Below are 22,116 nucleotides of genomic sequence, written 5' to 3'. Positions count from 1 at the left end.
CCACCATAAATAACAGATTAATAGGATGCTGCTCCATGTACATGTTCCAAAGCCCTGTTTCAATGTCGCTGTGCAAGTTGAAGGCAAATTATTCACACAACCATTTCATACCTTGGGGCTTTTAGTCACTGTAATTGTTTAATTGTTGTTTTAAAAATGTTTTTAAATTGTTAACTGTTGTTATATTGTTTTTAATTTGTTTTAGCTTTTTATTGTTCTAGTGGTTTGTTTTAATTGTAAACCACCCTGAGCCATTTTGGAAAGGCTGTAAATCAATCAATCAATCAATCAATCAATCAAATAAATAAATAAATAAATAAATAAATAAATAAAATAAAATAAAATACAGTGAAACTACAAATTGACCTGGAGGGGTGGGGTGCATACTACCTTTCAAAATGGAGACAAAATCAAGAAGTGATTTGTAGCTAGATATATATTGACTTGTAGCACCCACTCCCCAAGAGGGAAGTTGACCACAGAGTTTCTTGAAGCTAAGAAAATGAACATCTTTCAAAAAGTGATCTCTTACATACAGAAAAGGGGGAAACAGGTTGAAGACAGCTGCACACATTACACAAGAGCAGGGCTGGCCCAAGGATTGGCTTTGGCAACCCCCCACCCCCTTCACCCATGAAGGCAGTTGCCTCCTGTCATCTGAGGGGGTAGATTGGAGTCTCTGTCATCTAAATGAGGATGGCTTTGGCAGGGCTGGCTTTGGCACCCCCCCCCCTTCACCCGCACAGGCAGTTGTCTCCTGTCATCTGAGTCTCTGTCATCCAAAGAAGGGGGCGGTCCCCGTCATCCACCTGCGTGCCAACATTTCTGCCTTCGCCCACTGCTCCTGCTGGCTGCTTCTGGGAAGTTGGCCTGCCACAGCACATTATAATGGCCTTTGCATGCGGTGCAGCAATGTTATTAGAATGCATCGTGGCAGGCTGGCTGGCTGCCCAGAAGCAGCCAGCAGTGGCGGCAGCAGCAGGCAGAGACAGTGAGGAAAGCAAGTGGGGAGGTGACAGGGGTAGTTGTTTCCCTAGTCTGCTCACCCGGGACTGCCTAGACACATGAACACACGGAGCAGCCACTATTCCTTGGGAGTATGAAAGGGCTGCCAGTAGGGATGTGCAAATCGATTTGGATACAAATCGATGTGTACCCAAATCTAGCTGATTTGGGTGATTTGGAGAGAAAACAAATCACCCCTGTGGTCCATTGCCTAGATTTGGGTGCAAATCAAATCACACCTGATTCTATTCGAATCGATTCTAGATTCAGATCTCTCCTATTGATTCCCACAGATTTCCAGCTTTCATTTTTTTTAAAAAAAGCTAAGCTCTAACCCTTGTAGAAGTGATGAGCTAAAATGTGTGGTCACTATTTTTCATGTGTGTGTATTCTTTGATGTATAATAACTTCCCCTCAATGAATCCCTATGAGGATTCATTACAAACCTTCATTTCTTCTATTGATTTTGACTGTCTTTTCAACAGTGCCAATTGTCAACTGCCATGTGCCAACTACACCTCACTCCCACCCGCAAGGCAGTGGGGTACTACTCAGTTTATGTTCTAGGATTTTTCTCAAGTGTTTAGGCTCTTTGGTGTCTAATAACCTTTCCTCATAATATTTTGCTATGAGGATTCATTACACACCAAAGATTCATTACACACCTCAAAAATTCCTAAAATATAAACTGAGTACCCAGTGGCTTGTGGGTTGTGGGGTACTTGGAACATGGGATGCCATTAATTCTTCACCCCCACCTGCAAAGCAGCGGGGTCAAAATGAACAGAAGAAATGAAAGTGTGTAATGAAGACACCAGTGTGTGTGTGGCATGGGGGTGTAGTAGACACATGGCAGTTGACAGTTGGCACTGTCCAATGATAGTCAAAATAAACAGAATAAATGAAGGTGTGCAATGAATACTCATAGGGATTCATTATGAGGAAAAGTTATTATACACCAAAGAATCCAAACACTTGAAAAATAATGACTGCACATTTTGCTCCATAACTCCACTTCTACAAGGGCTAGAGCTTAGCTTTTTTAAAAAATGAAATCTGGGGGTCCGTTTTAGGGTTAGGATATGGCAACTTCAAATCCCCATTGTTTCCTATGATGAAAATGTTCAAAATCAGTAAAAACTAAAATAATTCATTAAATATCAACCAAGTGCCCCACTGCCTTGAAAATTGGGTGGTAGGTGTCACCCATGGGTAGCTACCCACCCCCCACATTTGGTTCCCCTAGGACCTTGTTAGTCCTAATCCAAATCAAAGCTTAGCAAATACAAATCTAATCTGGGGTGATTTGGAGGGGATAGATTTGGATACAAAACAAATCAGGGGTGATTTGTTTGGGGCACAAATCAAATTTAAAAAATTGATTTGTGCACATCCCTAGTTGCCAGGAGTGGAGGTGGTCACAGTGTACAAGTTCTATTATTTACCAGAGAGAACGGGAGCCCCACACAAGCAAGGGGCCCTTGATTTAGATGGACTACCTCATGAGAGCGCAGTCTGACAGAAGCCCAAAGCTCAATGAGCCTCAGTTATCCCCAGTCAACTGGCCCCTCATGAGAGGGCTAATCCCTGGCTGGCAATTTTTGCCATGCACAAGCAAAAGAAGAAGCAACCCATCCACCTTCTTGCCAGCAAGAACCAACTGGGTCTTGCGACATGCACAAGCCCCTCCCTCACCATTCCCAGTCTGCTCTTGCCAGCAAGAGGGTGGACAGGTTGCTTCTTCTCTTGCTCGAGAAAAAACCACACTCCCAAAGTGCAACTTTTTAAGGACACATATACTCTGCATTAAGTGCAAATCGTCAAGAAAAAAGCAGAATAATGCTGCTGGCTGTATGAACGGCACTGTATTAAAGTTGCTGTAAATCCTTTCTATGTATGAATTCCCCCCTACCCTGAGGGTAGCAAAGCAGGAGTAAATCACCATTTGGAAAACCTTCTTGGTGTTTTTTGTTGGTTTTGTTTTTTTAATAAGTGAGTTTGTGTGTGACAGCATGCACATATATTACTCCAGAACTAACACTTCAGGAACTTTACAAATAAAATATATAGAATTAAAATAAGCATTTTTTAAAGGCTGAAAGAAAATATGTATTAAACAGGGACCAATTCCCTAAATTGTCCTAAAAGTATTAAGGCACTTTTTTTAAGCCGAGAAAAAAGTTACATGTAGAGGACATTCATTTTACTCTTGGTGTTCCCAGAGCCAACTGAGAATGGGTCAAGTTTTCAGCAAATGTAAATGAATTATTATTTCATTTGAAGCCAACTAGGTTAAGTGTCAATTGATAACATAGATCTTCATGCCCAATGTATGTAGAAGTGCATTAAATCTTTGGAGTCCAGTGTGTAGGGAAAAGGTGATGTCCCATTACTTCTCTGACATTTTGCACCTCTCGCTAATAGCACCATTATTATAACCCAGTGTACAAGATGCTATTAATGCATTTCTCTGACTGGTACCATTATTTCCACTGGAAAGGCAAGGCCAGTTTGCATGACATGATTTAAGCCTCCACAAAGAAGCATGCATATACTGCATGGTGTCATAAATCTTAGCAGGGGGCTGTCAACTAAAATTGAAACCACTTATCTGACCTCCCTCCACCACCATCATAAACATATACACACTGAGCTTCATTTAGCAAACATAAGATTCTGCAAGCCACAAATATGCATATTCTTATATGTGTGCCATCATGGAACAAGACAGAATCACAGAGTTGGGGGAGCTCTTGTAGACTATCTAGTCGAGTCCCCTGCCTGATCCAAGAAATCCAGACTTAGAGCATCCTCAACAAAAGACTGACTAGCCTCTCTCTGCTTGAAGACCTCCAGTGAGGGAGCCCGTGCACACCCCACCCCCAGGTAATTGGTTCCATTATCAAACTGCTCTTACCAGTAAAAGGTTTATCCTAATATTCAACCAAAATCTACCTTCCTGTAATTTAAGCCTGTTCGATCTGGTCCTGCTCTTTGGGGCAGCAAGGAACAAGTATTGGCCATCTTCTCTGTGACAGCCTTTCAAGTACCCCAAAAATGTTATTCTGTTCTCCCTCAGTCCTCTCTTTTCCAGGCTAAATATTCCCAGTTCCTTCAAGCTTTCTGCATAGGGATTGTTTTCCAGACCTGTTATTTGCCCTCCTCTGAGTTGCCCCCCTCTTTTCAATTTATCCTTCTTAAAATGCATCATCCAGAGCTGGACAAAGATCTGTTGGTACTGGCCTCTGGTCCAGCTAATGTGGAACCAAGTGGGAATATTACTGCTCATGACATGGAAATTATGAGTCTATTAGTGGAGTTTAAAATCTCACTGAACCTTTTTGCAGCTGCATCATACCGCTGAGTGATGTTTAACTTGGAGATTAGTTGCAATCTTAAGATCCTTTTCACATGGACTACTGCTAAGTCAAGCATCCTCCATCTTATACCTGTGCATGTGATTTAGTTACTGATGTCCTAGCCCCTGGGTAAGACTGTGAACACTGAGCTTCCTCCTCAAAGAATGGGGCTCAGCTAATTCAAACTAAAGCAAATTCTATGGGAACTGAACATGGCTTCAGATACAAAGCAGCATAATATGGGAACAGCAGCTAGATTCTCTGCTATGCATGGGGAATAATCTCTCCAAGGACCAATTCAGAAGTGCATATACTTTTTATTTTGCTGCCAGGGAACTAGTTCCCTGTGTGTGTCAGGGGTGGTACTAGAATTGGGCAGGCATGTTCAAAAGAAGCTGCCCAGCATCTGAGAACCGCCTCTCGCCTCCTCCCTCATCCCCCCACTGGCCACTCCCGCTGCTGCCATCACCTGGCCACCCACTGCTCGCTCACTGATCACTCACCCACCATCTGCTTGCCACTGCTGCTGCCTCTTGCCGCCCACTCCGCCTCCCACAGGCAAGAAGCAGAGAGCCCCAAAAGGGAGCTCTCTCCTTCCACCTGGTCCAGAACTGGCTGCAAACAGAGAACAGTACATGTGCCTCCCGCATTTGCAGCCAGATCTGGGCCAGGTGGAAGCTCCCGTTCAGGGCTTTCTTGTTTCCCACCACCTAGGAGCCTATGGGAGGTGGAGTGGGCAGTGCAGAATATATTTGTATATATTTACAGAATATATTTGTACTTCTCATAATAACAGAATTGTACTTAACCAATAAAGCTAAAGGGCAGGAGGTTTAAACAAAACCTTCTTCTCAATTCACATAAATATCCTATATAGAACAGGGTAGGCAACCCGGGCTCTCCTGGGCTCTTTCCAGATGACACCCTAGATTAGAACATCAGTAAAATGCTTCAGCCTGGCAGGATTGTATTGAAAACGATCCTCAGAATCTCAAACTCCTATAATGGGAAAATACAGCTATTTTTCTGCAATGGACTTGCAACATTGTAGCACTAAATCTCAAAGATAAAATCCAAAGTAAGGCATTGGAAATGTGAATGGCACCTTGCTGTTAGCACAGGGACTGCGGAGTCACAACACAGGAAGTACAGAGGCACACTTTGCAGATCCACAGTGACTCTGTAGTAAGGGTTAATCTGGAAAGCGCCCAGCAGTTGTTGAACTACAACTCCCATCATCCCCAGCCAACAACTGGAAAGCCAAGGTTGCCTGTCCCTGCTATAGAATTTATTGCAACATAAAACTGCAGCTGACTTAGTACTCTGCATCCCTTTCAAATGTTCAGCACAAGGGCCATATTACTCCCTGTTGTTCAAACTTCACTGACTCAGTTCAAAGCATTGGTCATCACCTTTAAAGCCAGAGTATCTTGGCGTTGCTCATCACCTTTGGGCCCAGAGTATCTCAAGGATTCTCTCCATCACTATTCACCTGCCTACTCATTAAGATCTTCAGCGGAGGTCCTGCTCCACATCCTGCCTTTCACAGAGGTGCCATTGACTGAGACACATCGCAGGGCCTTTTCTGTTCCAGGGCCTAGACCATGGAACCTTCTGTGGCTTTTGCCATGCTCTGTGGCTTTTGCCATGCTCTAGACTTTTTATTATTATTATATTTCAACTCACGTTTGTCTTTCAGTAATTCGCCACCTAATGGCTCAGTGGGGAAATGAGTGACTATCAAGCAAGAGGAGGTTGCCGGTTCGAATCCCTGCTGGTACACCTATATCGGGCAGCAGCACTGAAAGATGCTGCTGAAAGGCATCATCTCATACTGCACGGGACCAGGCAATGGTAAACCCCTCCTGTATTCTACCAAAGACAACTACAGGGCTCTGTGGTTGCCAGGAGTCGACACCAACTCAATGGCACACTTTACTTTACTTCATCACTGGATTCTGTTTTTCTTCCGTTTTCTTAACTACTGCTTGTTGCATTGTTTGTCATTGTTTTTATTTGAAAGTCATTTTGAGCACCTAATTGTAGAAAAGCAATCAATATAAATAATGAAGTGATGATGCCCACCAAAGGTGTATTCAAACACAATGAGTCACCTTAAGTATCACTCAGCCTTGCTTCTCACTCTCTTCCTTTGAACTACTAGTAGATACATTGCTGCAGGCCTGGGTTGTCGGTGCTGCATCTAACTGCATCTAACTAATCAACCAATTACACTACCAAAACCTGCTTAGAGCCTGAATCAGCAGTTGCGGTTCAGGCAGCACAGCCACTAAAATGGCATCATAAATAGATTAGGTAGATAATAAATTAATGAAACATAGGTATATTGAAGCATACTAGCCATGACAACCTAAAATGTAAATGCTATGCTCAGAGAAAGTAATTCTGACTACCAGATAGAAGATCAAACAATAGAGAATAGATAGTGCCATCTTATTCCCCTTTGGGGTCTTATGGGCCTCTAGCTGACCATCACTGGAAACATTGATGGAATGGATTTTCCCAACATGCTAATTCTTATTGACCCAGACCTGTTACCAACTCACACAATTCACTCAACAAGAATGAGTCACAAGTCCTCAGGAATAGAGCACCTGAATCTGACGTGTATTAGAATGATGAAATTAACACCCTTCATTCTCCCCAAAAGGGTAGTACAAACAACTTTCCGAATTGGCACTATTAGGCTCTGTAACAAATTATTTTTATTTAGCCATCTGCCAAAGTAAAAACTTGGGCTACCCAAAACGAAAAATGAAAGACAGCCAACACAAGTTAAAGTACTAGCCATAAGGCACACTCAAATTGCATTGCCTCTTAGATTTAAAATCCTCCTTTAAATTCAGGGTAGTTATTTGCTCCACTTGTAATATTTTGATACTAGGGTTCCCTCTCCATAAGAGCATGAGTCATAGCACTTGTTCCTCTGGTGTGTTCTAAGGTCCTGGATTTTATGCCAATACCTGAGGCTTGCAGAGGGTGAAGCTCATAGGGCAGCTTCTGGAAGCATACCCAACAACTCTGGAAATCCAGATCTCCACTTCTCTTTCTCATTTGTCCAGGATCTTGAAGTCCCCACCTGCACAGCCTTCATCCATACTTAGGAATACAAAATGCATGAATGCAATCATTAAAATATCTGCTTTGATTTTCCTAAGCATGTACTAGAAGGGAACATGTTTAAGCTAATTCATATTGCCAACCTTTAAAGCTGAACTTTGAAACATTTTACTTTATATAATCATCTTCTGCTAAATTTGATGGCAAATGAATCTGAGCTATTAAGGGTTTGCCAAACTGGAGTTGCTCGATAGTTCAAATCTAAAGTGTTACAAAGTATCACAAAGTATCACATAGCGGATGTGTAAACTTTCCTGCACACACGGAAAAATATTGGATCCAATTTGTCAGGGAAATTGTCACGAGGGCCAACATGACCCTCCAAAATTGTCAGATCAGATTGGAAATCCAATAATATTTTGATATTCTATCAGGATTTGGAAGTTAAATAGGTTTTCCCTTCAACATTTAAATCCCAACCAGGCAAAAGAGAAGCAGCTTTTCAGCTGATACGTGGCTTCTCTTTCACCTGATTGGGTCTGACATGACTACACAATCCTACTATCCTTGCAACATTTTAGATTTAAGTTACTTAATTGCTCAGTTTATCTTAAGTTACATGGAAATGTTCTGTAAAGCTCATACATACAGCAGGAGAACCGAGCTTGCTTTCTTTGTAAACTCAGTCCTTGGGCAGAAATATACGGGAGAGGGAGCAAGGAAAAGTAAAGACAGACACTGAGCACATCTCCACCACACATTTGTCAAACACTAATGATGGCCTAAATGGAGTGCCAGATTTAGGCACAAGCTAAGTAAGCTACAGTTAGGGCCTCACAATATGCAGGGCCTCTGAATACAGAAAATGACTAAATGTCAAGTTTTACATGATTCGTTGGAAAAATAAAAGGGAAAGGGAAAATTATCATTGAGAGTGTGTTTTTTATTACTGTGATGATTTTGAGGTAGTGTTGTTTTAAGAGATAATGTTATATTTAGGAGGGAAACATCCTGGTATGCAGAAGGAGTCGGGACCAAGGCCACGATACAGAAAGCTGTAAGAGTGCTCAGTCTGTTGGTTAAAACAGAGACTTGAACAGTATGGATACTGGAACTGTAAATAAAGTGTGTATAAAACAACACAATTGCCATACATACAATACATGCATTTTGGTAAGTACAACAGTGACATTCTGTGTATTGGGGACAAAGCAAGGTTGAAGTGGGCCTGGGGGGGGGCAGGGCTTGGCCCACTTTCTCTTTCTTCTCAAACCCCCCCCCCCCACAACCTGGTGTCATCACTGAAGAAGAACTGTATACACTTGGGGGCAAGAAGCATTCGTTGAAAGCCCTTTCCCTCACTCCTATGCACATAATATCATATATGCTTCATACTCTGATCAGGAGCCAGAAGCTTGCCACTGAGTCAGAGAGGTATGAGGAAAGAACAAAGAGTGGGCTATTTCCCAGAAAGTTGGGGAGGGGGACCTCACGAGCCCAGGGACATATGTCTCCCCCATTGCTTTTTCAATTTAGTAATGCTGAATTGTGTAACTGCTCTTGTGTTTTTTAGCCTACTTTCCAGTAGGCTTATGAGATCACCCAGCAGAGTGTGTGTGTGTGTGTGTGTGTGTGTGTGTGTGTGTGCGCGTGTGTGCGTGTGTGCGCCCCTCCATCAACTTCACAACTCCTGGACCAATATGAACCAAATTGGGTACAGCTGTAGGGACACATAGGGACACCTCAATGGTGTAGTTTGTGATGATGTCATCCACCCCAATCCAAGATAGCGGATGTGTAAACTTTTGAGGCACAAGTGGGCTAACTTCTGAACCACCTAACCGATTTGAACCAAAATTTTATACAGCTGTAGGGACACATAGGAGTGCCCTAATGGCGTGGTGTGTGATAATGTCATCCACTCCAATTCAAAATGCTGGCCATGTGAACATCTGAGGTGCAAGTGGGCTAATTTGTGGACTCCCTAACCCATTTGAACCAAATTGGGTACAGGTGCAGTGAGTGACACACAGGGGCACCACAATGGCACAGTTTGTGATGATGTCATCCACACCGATTCAAGATGGCGGATGCATAAACTTTGGAGGCGCAAGTGGGCGAACTTGTGAACTGCTTAACTGATTTGAACCAAATCTGCTACAGCTGTAGGGACACATAGGGACACCTCAACAGTGTAGATTGTGACAATGTCATCCAACCCAAACCAAGATGGTGGACATGTAAACTTTTGAGGTGCAGGTGCACTAACTTGTGGACTGTCTGATTTGAACCAAATTTGCTACAGCTGTATGGACACACATAGGGATGCCCCAGTGGTGTAGTTTGTGATGATGTCATCCACCCCAGTCCAAGATGGTGGACATGTGAACTTTTGAGGTTCAAATGAACTAACTTGAGGGCTGTCTAACCGATTTGAACCAAATTTGGTACAGTTGTAGTGAGTGACACACAGGAACACCTCAATGATGTAGTTTGTAATAATGTCATCCACCCCGATTCAGGATGGCAGACACATGAACATTGGAGGTGCAAGAAATCTAACTTGTGGACCTCGATTTGAGCCAAATTTAGTCCAGTTGTAAAAATAGTGAAAGGAAAGTATGCTGATTAGTTCTTACTAGAACAACTTGTTTAAATTAGCATCTCTGAGAATCTTAAAGTAAGAAAACATAATTAGGGGTGTGCACAGACCATTTTGCACAGTTTGGACTGAATTCGAACTGAATTCAGACAGAACCACAGGTCCACGAACTGATTTAGTAAAACCGACCAGCTGACCCAATCTGTTCAATTGAACCAACTGAAAACCAGTTCAACTATTCATGCTGCTATGTTAAGGGGAATCCCGTGAGGATTCCCCTTTGGTTGTAAAGGATTTTTTTTTTTTAAGGGTCTGCCAGTGAGGGCAGCGCCTGGGGTGGGGGTGAGAGGCACCTGTAAAAGTAAGTGCTAAGGTGCATACCAGTGTGGTACTGAGCAACAGTGTTCCCCCCAGCCCTCCTCTGCACATGCGTGATCATGCAAATGACCAGGTGAGTGCAGAGCCATGCAACTGCGTGGGCTGCTGGCTGGAGGTATGGCTGCTCAGTACCATCGCTGGTAAGCACCTTTGCATTTCCTTTTACAGATGCCTCTAGCCACCCCAGCCCACTGGCACCACCCTTGCTGGCAAGCCCTTTTAAATGAATTCCCCTTTACTAGCAAAGGGGAAACTTCATCAGATGCCCCCTTTACATAGCAGCATGAACTGCTGAACCAGTTTGCCTCAAACCAGGCTCAATTCAGCTCGATCGCGAACCAGCCCTCTTTTCTGAAGGCTGGTCTGATTTGAGACTGAACCAATCGCACCACCCAGTTCATGGCGAAGTGGTTCATTTTGAACAGTTCATGCACACCCCTAATCATAATGTATTTTCAATTAAAGATATTTTTAAATGCAAGAAGCCTTAGTGCAAGATAGCTGTTTTTCTTCAATTATAAGTTTTTCATTGCATCTTTGCCGTATATATGAAACAAATTAAACAATTGGAATTGTTGGAATTTTTTTTTTTTAATGCTGTGGGGCCTCAAGTTTCACATAGATGGCAGATCATGGAACAGAGGGTGGGAGGAGCATCCTATCATCTTGGCCACTGGTACTCATGAGTCTCTAATGACACTACATCTATATCTATATCTATATCTATATCTATATCTTTTTTGTTTTGTTTTAATTGTAAATCACCCTGAGCCATTCTGCAAGGGTGGTATAAAAACTGAATGAATGAATGAATGAATAAATAAATAAATAAATAAATAAATAAATAAATAAAATATCTATATCTATATCTATATCTATTCATGCCTGTACAAGAATTTATGTATGGATGTTCATACCCAAAGTATACATGCATTGCAGAAGCAGAGTAAATCTAAGGTAGCTATTGTACATTCACTTGTACATAATTATAGTTGTGGAAACTATTAAGTAGACCGCAACTGCATAACCTTGTACAAAGCGGTTTCCTGAGCCACAGAGTTAGCAATACAGAGTAGTGTAATTTGTCAAAGCAGCTTATGGTGTTGATCATTAGCATTTTCTAGCATTTCCTGCATGCTTATTTCACTTTTCAACCCTACTGTGATACCTTGTTGGGTACTTGCTTATATCAGCATACATGATTAGGCACAAACACACAAATACAATGTATGCATGTACACTGAATAATGATAAGCACTCTTCCCATGTACAACATAGATACACTCTACACTAAATGTACATGCATTTAACATATCTAAATAGGGGGAAAGGGTGCGGGGGGGCAGCCTTCTATAACCTTTAGGGCAGGGCTGGTCAACTTTGGCCCTCCTGCAGATGTTGCCCTAGAACTTCCATAATCCCTGGCTACTGGCCTCTGTGGTTGGGGATTATGCAAATTATAATCCAAAACAGCTGGGTGGCCAAAGTTGAGCAGGCCTGCTAGTTTGTTAGATTTAAAAAAAAAACATGTTTTAAATTTAGCTCAAGAGGAATCACAGTCGGGCAGATTTTTATTTTCTTTTTCTATTATTAATACAGAACTTTAAAAACCTACAGATGGCAAGTAGCATCTTAAAAAAGGTATTACTGCTTCTCTCTTAGACCACCTCTAAAATAATCCCCAGTATGATACATACATAATCTTGCTTCAGAACTATGCATGCAATTGTATGCAAATACTTGCAAAAAGTAATAATCCATCAACTGAAACTCATATGATTGACTAAGATTTCTTGAACCAGCTGACAACTCTAAGCTCATTTTGAACCAGAACATTCCCCACAAAGTACTTTTTGCAAAGAGAGAATTCATAGCTCTTTTTAAAAAGCATTTAGTTGAACTCTGACATCAAAGGTAGCAGAGTTGGTGATTAATGCTGAAGCCAAGGGATAGCCAGCTGCTGAGAGGATCACTAGGACATTATAAAGGAACAGAATAGAACATCTTTGCTGGCAACATGTTTTGTTCTTTAACTCTTGTACTATTCACACTAAGGAGTATTCAAAGCGATGGAGAAAAGGCATAAGGACTTAACCTTTTCCATGAGCGGTTTGTGAAGATTGCAGGAGCAGCACCAATTCTACCCCTTCCCCCAGCAAAGATGGTAGATTACGCTGTAGGATCGAATGCCTAAGAGCAGCTTTGCGATGTCTCCAAATGATTTAATTGAATAATATTCATGTAAGCAGTACCATATCTATTCTTTTTTCCAAATGAGAGCAGCACTAATATTGTTTGCTTAGGCTTGGTCCCAAACTGCAAGAAAATGCAGTAATTATAACCTGCATAACTTCAGACTGCATGTGGAGGGGAGAGAAAGCCATATCTTCAGTGCCCCTCTACAAGCAGAAACCCCCCTCTCCTTAGTGTATAATTTTGTTTCAAGAGTTTTGTTTTGTTTTTTTAAACTGGGGACATTAAAAAGTGGTGCATCACCGCCTGTAGTCTGTCGTGCTACTGTCCTTCCTACCACTTCATAAGAACATAAGAACAGCCCTACTGGATCAGGTCCAAGGCCCATCTAGTCCAGCATCCTGTTTCGCACAGTGGCCCACCAGATGCAACTGGAAGCCACAGGCAGGAGTTGAGGGCGTGCCCTCTCTCCTGCTGTTATTCCCCTGCAACTGGTACTCAGAGGCATCCTGCCTTTTGAGACTGGAGGTGGCCCACAGCCCTCCGACTAGTAGCCATTGATGGACCTCTCCTCCATGAAGTTAGCCAAACCCCTCTTAAAGCCATCCAGGTTGTTGGCTGTCACCACATCCTGTGGCAGAGAGTTCCACAAGTGGATCACGCATTGTGTGAAAAAGTACATCCGTTTGTTGGTCCTATACCTCCTGGCAATCAATTTCATGGAGTGACTCCTGCTTCTAGTGTTGTGTAAGAGGGAAAAGAATTTCTCTCTCTCTACTTTCTCCACACCATGCATGATTTTATAGACCTCTATCATGTCTCTCCGCAGTCGTCTTTTTTCTAAACTAAAAAGCCCCAGGAGTTGTAGTCTTGCCTCATAAGGAAGGTGCTCTAGGCCCCTGAACATCTTGGTTGCCCTCTTCTGCACCTTTTCCAGTTCTACAGTGTCCTTTTTTAGATGTGCTGACCAGAATTGTACACAGTACTCCAAGTGTGGTCACACCATAGTTTTGTATAAGGGCATTATAATATTAGCTGTTTTATTTTCAATCCCCTTCCTAATGATCCCTAGCATGGAATTGGCCTTTTTCACAGCTGCCGCACATTGAGTCAACACTTTCAACGAGCTGTCCACCACGACCCCAAGATCCCTCTCCTGGTCAGTCATCGACAGCTCAGATCCCATCAGCATATACTTGAAGTTGGGGTTTTTCGTCCCAATGTGCATCACCTTACATTTGCTAACATTAAAGTGCATTTACCATTTTGTTGCCCACTCCCCCAGTTTGGAGAGATCCTTTTGGAGCTCCTCACAATCAGTTTTGGATTTCACTACCCAGAAGAGTTTGGTATCATCTGCAAATTTGGCCACCTCGCTGCTTACCCCTGCTTCATCACAAGTCAATTTTACAGAACATGTATAGACCCAATTTACATTCATATCAATAATTGTTTAATTTTTTCAATATTTTATAATTTATTGTTATATTGTTTGTATATCAAGGCTGGTGTATGGAATGGTATAGAAATTTAATAATTAAATAAAAGCCCTAGTTGCATGTTGTGATGTGATAAGAATTCAGATCTCAGTGGCTTGACTAAAGGGGAACAATTAAAAAAAAATCTGAGCAATGAGTTTCTTGAAAATCAGTGCTTTCTCGTGGCAGTGGGTCCATTTCAAGCCCTTATAATTGGGAGTATAGCTTTAAAAATCCAGAGGAGAGATGGTTCTCAAATACAGTTGTGAACACACCTCCCTCCACTTGCTAGATGATTGGCAGTTGACCTTCCCATAACTGTTTACATATGTAGAGGGGTCAATCCACACACATAAACTTGTTTCCACACAAATATTACCATTCACGAGACCAGGAGTTCCCAACACTTTTTAACAAGTATACCCCTTCTGTAGAAGATATTCAGCTCAGGTAATAGAGGTGTGTGTGTGTGTGTGTGTGTTTTCACACACAAATTTAAAATGTTACAATTATAAGACAGGCTACTCCAGTCACTGGCTTACATTCAGGCTAAATTACTCATTGAATCCCATTGAAATTAATGCTTTCCTGTCCTACATATTTCAACCACAGTACTCAGTGCTAATTTTCTGAAGCCTGTCAGTCAGGATGAGGGGAGGTGAACTCTTCAGCACATAACAATCAGGAGCAGAGGAAGAGGGTGTTTGCCCTCCTCTGTCCCCTTCCTCAGTGGACACATCACGGAGGACCTATCGGCTTCAAGCCAGCAGAACAAATGGCCCTGAGCCATTTTAGAAGGTATAAAAAAATGAATGAATGAATGAATGAATGAATGAATAGTGTGGCTGCAGAGTGGGAAAGCAGAAGGGCTCCAAGTACCCCGACAGCCCGTCAAGTGCTTCTTGGGGTACTAGTAGGGGAACCCCAGAACTAGACCATGGGCAGGAAGCTGCGAAGTTTTTGAAATCCATTCCCCATCTGACAGAGTTTCACCTTAGAATGTTTTCCTTACAATATTGCCTCAATTCTTGTCCAAATGTCAATAGATATTTTAAGCAGAAGTACATAAAGGGTAAGCTGCATTGTAGCCAAATTGCTAACACCTCCGAAGGGCTCCCCTGTGTTTTCTTCACTGCTACCAGATGTATACATATAGGGCTGATTCACACCTGCTCATCCTGCTAGTTTATCACCAGGTGACTCTCAGTGCAGCCCATGAATGATTTCAGCGAGGGGGGGGCAGGGCTCAGTGGCAGAGCGTCTGCTTGGCATGCAGGAGGTCCCAAGCTCAATCCCTGGCAGCCTCCCCAAGTAGGGCTGGGAAAAGCTCCTGACTGAAACCTTGGACACTGCTGCCAGTCAGTGCAGCCAGGGGCTTTCTCTCTTGAGCGTACACACTCTTAAAAATTAAACATAGCCAGGAGACAGCCAGCCAGCACAGCCAGAGAGACCGCGGCTGCTGTTCCTGGATGTCCACTGCCTGCTACAGCAAGAAATAACATGCCAGCCAAAGGCAGGTTGCAGGCATCATGGCACCCCCAGGCCCCAATGAAGACAGGACACACTTAGTTGGAGTGAATAAGGGCCACTTTATTATCGTACAGCAGATAACCAACTTGCAATGAGGTCCCTAACGAATCAGAGTGTGGGTACTCCTCCTGCGTGGTGGCCCCTCCTAGTGAGGGCCATCCCACACTAGGGCAAAGGGCCGGGTCCTGATTCAGTCAGGCTTCATGTCCTGACCTCCTCTCACTGCGAGGCTTCCTTTGCTGAGGGGTAGGGTGGCCCAACCCACCTCAAGGCCAAGCCGCCAAAGCTCTGAGCCAGTGAGTTGCCCCCCCCCCAAGCAGGGGCCATTCCCAGCCCTCTGGGCCTCCAAAACCCTGAAGGGCTGTTTCTTGACACCCCCCCATGCCAACTGGCCCTCCAGCCAAACACCGATACTGAATCTACCTACCCATCACCCGCACTCTCCTGCCCAGTGACCAGTTGTTTTGAGATGCCTGCCTACAACCCAGCTCCTAAGCCTCAGTGAGAAGCAGGTGGGAAAAGGTTGCACCCCAAGCCAATCTGGCACAACCCCAAAAAATCCTACTTGGCCCCCACAGGCGACTGGCTATCCCTCACTGAGTACTGGGAGGGTGGGTGGGTGGGTGCCTGGCATCCGAGAGACTGGTCAAGATGGAGGCTGCCGGGCAAGTTCCTCCCCAACCCCTCTCCTGACTGGCCAGCCCTGGCCATGTGGAGGGGGCCATGATGGCGGCCGCCGTGCCTGCTTCCAAGGCCGGAGGCACAACCCTGCCCCCTGCCACACCGCGTGGGCATGGCGGGGGCGGAACGGCATAGCGGCCAGTCTTCCTCACACACATGCTCTGTATCCCCTTCAGCAATTAACGTCTGTGCTTTGACTGCTCCCAAAATTGAGAGACAAAGCACAAAGTTTTGCTGAGGATACAGAAACAGACCAGCCATCAATGGTTAATGCTGGTCAATCGACAGCAACTACTATTTCTACTACTACTACTACAAATATCTATATAGCACTTTTCAACAAACATTCTTATTTGTTTGTTATTTCTCTGTGTAAACCGCCCTGAGCCATTTTGGAAGGGCGGTATAGAAATCAAATAAATAGATAGATAGATAGACTGTTTATATAGAGAAATATGAATGAATGAATGAATGAATGAATGAATGAAATGGCTCCCTATATCCGAAGGGCTCACAATCTAAAAAAGGAACATAATATAGGCACCAGCAAGAGCCAGTGGAGGGATGCTGTGCTGGGGATGGATAGGGCCAGCAGTGAATGCTGCCAGGAAGAGAGATGGCAATCAGCACAGGGCTTCCATCCAGTGGCCAGACTGGTAGCTATGGGCATGGCCAGTATCACAGCCAACTGACCCAGGGAGTAGAGTGGGGCCAGCAAGGTGAGGATGCCAGCTTCACTTCAAGTGGCAACCCTTGACGATTTGGCATACCTCTTCTTAAAGATTGCCAGCCTTTGATGTAGACAACACTGAACTAGATGGACAAATGGTTTGAATCGGTATGAGGTAGTTTCTGATATTCCTACAAATGGTTTCTGGGTACGTTGAATGAGGAGATATGAAAGTTTTGCCTGTGGTGATTATTCTACAACAACTCACATGTGCATTTGTTGACCACAATCAACAAGTAATGAATACATATCTGAACTGGCCCATGGTAAAAGACAGAATCTGTGTGTTCCAAACAATGTTGTTTTAGAGATTATCACTACCTAAAAGTCAGCACTTGGAAGGTAAGAGAAGACAAAAAAGATAACTATAATTATGACACTTCCAAACCCATTGTTCAGTCACATCTACTTTGGCTGTGTTTCATTTGCACTTACTGTTTAAAGTAAAGGCTAATTAATTAACACTAGCCTGGAAAAATGAAAGAAAATAAAATCTGATTTCTCTCTAGCACTTGGACAGCCAACTTGTAATATCACTTTCTTGCTCGGTATGCAAAAAGTAATGCTACTCAACATGGCAGCAAACGGAATACTTGTCTTCCTGATTCAGTTGGTTAACAAACCCATTGCCTGGGATAGGATAGAATTTCAAGGTAATAAATTACAAATAAATCCATGATCAGGATCTCCGATTTAAGAAACAGAGACCAGAGGAAAGAGCAAATCAGGAAGACAGCTTGCAGAAATAAGAGAGATAACAGTAAGCTCTAAAGGCAAGTTATAAGAAATAGGGCAGGTCTCATTCATATTTGATAAGCCATATGATTAGCCATATTTAACCATTAGATTCACTGCTGTGCACTAAAACTGCTATTCAAAGTTGTAGAGCATTTAATATTATATATTACCTCTGCCCAGTCTAAATTGTTTTTGATTTTTTTCTCCTTAAATGTACACAATGTTACAAATTTAATTTCAAGCTGTTTGAATCAGTCTATAAAAAAGATTTGATTATACCTGAGTGTTCTGGCCCCGGTTTTTCCATATCTCAGTAATCTTGGCGGTAATTGGCTGATTAGGTCCCTCACACTCCATCTCTGCCTCAGTTTCCATGGTAATGTTACAGGAGCTATTATAGATGAGAACTTCATCTCTTTCCACTTTAGGGCTGAAACGAGAAGGGAGGTTAAATGGGGTGTCATCAATCTTAATGAAATGCAATTATTTTTACTCTTATTAATCATCGCAAGCCATTAGCTTGTGGCAACTCCAGGCCACCATTTGTCAAACTTTGCAAATTTCTGTAATTTTGTTTCCATTCTTTTATTGTTTATTTGTTTTGCCTCCCTTCCCCCTTTATCTGCAAACCCTCCCAACCAAAAATACACACAGGAAATATTTCTCAGTGATGTTGTTCTGCCTGCTTCTCAATATATATATATACACATTCTCTTCCAGAACTGAGTGCGCGCACACACCAGAGCGGACAACTAGAGAAAATAGACACTGCTTGAGTCAGAGATAGAAGCAAACCCCAGGTAGCGCTGGTTTCCTCTCCCTCTCTTACTCACACTTAATCCTGGGGAATGAATAACTTGCAACTCCCTTAGGGCAGGCGCAGAAATTGGAAAACCACACAACTGGCTAACTGGTCCCTAATTCCAACTGTGAAAAAATGAGCTCATTTAGGGTTCCAATTCCTGCTACCCAGCTGATAGCAATGATGCTTTCTTGCTAGCACTGGAACATTAACTTAGTAAATTAATTAAACTTACTTAACAGTCCAGGCTAAGCAGATTCGATATATGTGCCAGTTAGTTTAACAGCTGCCTCCCCCACCTCCAGTTTTTCTTCTTCTTGATATCTCTCCTCACATTGGGAAGTGGGAGATGGGGTGGGGAAAAATAATAGGGATGGTAAGAGCAAAGGGGTGCTCTTAATTAGCTGGCTGGCTAATAGCTGCTCACTTGGGTGGGGAACTTCTAAAATCATGTCTATTGGAACAATAATTCAAATTCAACAATAATTCATACCTACTAGAACAATAATTCAAATTCCAATGGCCTTAAACATTGAATCTTCTCATATTTAAGACTGTGAGTGTGCACAGAGCGATGTTTTGCACAGCTCTCCGGGTTGCCAACTTTTTTTCCTGGAAGAGCTCCTGTGCCTTCAACATGGGCACGACGAGCAAAAAATCACAGGTAAAACTCTTTTCTTACAGTAAGGGAATTATTAACCACTGAATTGTTTCTTGGTTTGCAACTGTTAAAGGCACAGGAGCCTGCCAGGGGGAGAAAAATGACACTGGTATTTTGTTTCTCCTGCTCGCTTCTCTAAGCTAAACTGGCAGATACCATACAGGAAAATCTCATATGGACAGGGTAGTTTTAAAGTTTATATTGCTGGATTTTCAAACCATTTTAATTGTTCTAATGTTTTAAGTGTGTTGGTTCCATTTTTAATTTTGGTATATTTTGTAAACTTCCCAAAGATATGTATGTTGGGTAGTGCAGAAATATGCTAAATAAACAAAATGATCAGATAAAGATACAGTTTAGCTATCTGGTATGCAACAGTTTAGCCAAAGACCAGTATTCAGCAGGTACAGCTTTTCTTTCCCTACATGGAAAAGCTGCACAGGCAAAATTCCCTGTGTGCAAATTTCCACTGGCAACATTGAAAGGTACAGGATCCCTGTGCATCTGGTCACCCATTCAAGGCAGGAAGGCAAACACAGATCTTTTGTCCATGCCTACAATTGTCAAATCTCTCTCTTTGCCTTTAAAATCTATGGCTGTCCCATGAGGCGCAGCAGTCACGATATCTTGTTTTTCCATGTTGAAATAAGCAGGACTCCAGCTGTACTGCAAAGAAGGGGGGCCGAAGACTCAGGGCAGGATCCAGTTCATGTCCCATTGAAATGAATGGAACTTCAGTTAGCAGGGGCATAATAAGGGTAGAGTGGGTCCTGGGGTACCACGTGAAGATGCACCCCTGCTTTCCATCATCTTCTTCAGAAAGGTGCGGGAAGGAGAGCGAGAAGCAAGCTGTTGCCCAGACAGTGCCCCCACTCCTTCAGGAGCCCAGGGACATTTGTCCCCCCACATTCAGCTGTAGCTATGTCCCTGTCAATTAGCCATGACCAATCTGTCTCCTTGATGTCAATGGTGCTTAGCCATGACTGGATCTCTAGATGACTGGATTCATCCGGATCCTGCCCTCAGTAAACTAAGGTGGAGGAAAAGAGAAGCCAGGGCTGCTGCATTTTCCATTTCAGCAACAGATTAACAAGATAGAAAGGGAATCTCTGGCCTGCAACCTATAAAACTTGAAAACGTGCCAGGAAAAGGTACACCTCTTAATTACTGTGTGTCTGGCCACTATTAAGAGCACAAGAGCAGAGTGCTAAACAAGATGGCAACTCTTAATGCCTATAACCTTCAAGAACGTAGCCCCATACACCAGGACAATATACAACAGTGAGGAACCAATGTCCAGTTATTCATGTGGGTCAGTGACATTGGGGCTTAAGCCAAGTGGTTGTCGATACTGGTTGAATAAACACCGCATAGATTTGCTGGATATTGCTTTGACTTTTTAGCTTATGAATCAAAGTAGTGAAGAGGGGGAGAAAGCACATTCTTCTGTTTTTCATAATCCCTAATCTTTTTCCCCAATGGCATTCACCAGATGTTGCTTTGGATCAGAAGATAAATATTAAAAAAAAACACCCCACAATCTAAGAAGGAACGAAGTAGGTCGTTTACTAGACGGATCTTCTGATGTCTCTCAGACTCAAATAATACTTTAGAAAGTCATGGGGAGAGATGCTTTGATATCCACAATGAACGGATTTCACATTCAATCAAGCAGATCTCTCTGCAGGCCAAAATACACTCTGCTATCTCCAGCATAGCAAACAGAAATTCTGTGGCAAGTCTATTCCTCAGAACTGAGGCCTGTTCCTATAAAACTGAAGTGCTCCTTACAAACCAGTATGCAGGATCCAGCCACTCTCAGGCAGAAGAATTATGTCTCACCTGATAAGAAGGCCAGTAAAATGGATGCTGGATGAATTGACAGCTGTCCTGTTAGTTAGCAAAGAGGAACACATGGAATCATCACAAAGGTATATATAAGGTGTGGCTGCTGTTAAGACATTAGCATTTGCTCTGATTTGGATGTCACACTGGATCAGTGCTGCACCAGGCAGTTTGCAGTCTTCTGCCTCCTCCAAGGAGCATGTCAGGCCACAGAGAACTGCTAAGGATGCTGAAATGAAAAAGAAAAAATAGAGAGAGGAGGGGAAAGCAAACCCCATATATAAGAATTCAAGCTGCTACCTTTTTATTTTGGCCATGTTCCTGACTATTACAGCATCCTGACGTAACAGAAAGTGATGGGGAAAGCTTCAGCTACGAAATGTGTGTGTCATGCTGCTATTAAAGACTCAAGAAGCTAGGCCAGTTAAAAGCCTGTCATAAGTACTTTCATTAATCCACTAGTTAGCACCTCAACTTAGTTTGGTTGCAAATAGCATGATTAAAACTTTCCCAAGATGGAAATACGTATTACATATAGTTCCACAATTCATTTTACAGGGTTTTTCCCCCCAATGTCAGTCTATGACAGGCATCAAATGTGAAATATTAGTAAACTACAGTGTCTTTTAGTACTTTCCCCTCAACTCTTCTTTTAGAAATCAGACAAAAACCGCACAGCAGTCAATCACTTGTTTAATTTTCCAAGGCTGTCCAAAAATAATCATAATAATACACTCTCTGGTATTTCATCTCAACAGGTTGGATCATATCTTTCTAAAGTCCTAGACACTGAAGGTTGTTTGTGTACATTTATAACCTGCTTTCAATTTCAGGGGCAGAGACAACTCATAAGAAAAATCAACTCCGTTTCGACTCAACAAAAAACCAACAGGAGAGAGATCTAAGATACCAAAGTCAAAATACGTTTTCATACAAAAATAATTCATAGCAAGAAAATAAAACCAAGCTCAAGCAACAGCATAGATGGAGATATACCACAAGCAGGGCTCTCTTCCCTTTTCGCATGTAGCCA

The 22,116-nt window shown here is 42.7% G+C and overlaps 1 protein-coding gene across 1 annotated transcript in view; it reads right to left on the bottom strand.

Moving 5' to 3' along the window:
• Positions 1 to 22,116, bottom strand: part of PKHD1 (PKHD1 ciliary IPT domain containing fibrocystin/polyductin) — a 436,391-nt gene that overhangs the window by 304,314 nt on the left and 109,961 nt on the right. Inside the window, exons 28-29 of the mRNA XM_053273219.1 lie at positions 21,081 to 21,312; positions 18,055 to 18,205 (exon numbers count right to left, since the gene is read on the bottom strand). Coding sequence (XP_053129194.1) covers positions 18,055 to 18,205; positions 21,081 to 21,312 — 383 coding nt within the window. The remainder of the gene's footprint in view (positions 1 to 18,054; positions 18,206 to 21,080; positions 21,313 to 22,116) is intronic.

This window comes from Hemicordylus capensis, chromosome 1, assembly GCF_027244095.1.
Source record: "Hemicordylus capensis ecotype Gifberg chromosome 1, rHemCap1.1.pri, whole genome shotgun sequence".
NCBI lineage: Eukaryota > Metazoa > Chordata > Lepidosauria > Squamata > Cordylidae > Hemicordylus > Hemicordylus capensis.
The sequence above is the reverse complement of the archived record's forward strand: the minus strand, read 5'-3'. Positions and strand labels throughout refer to the sequence as shown.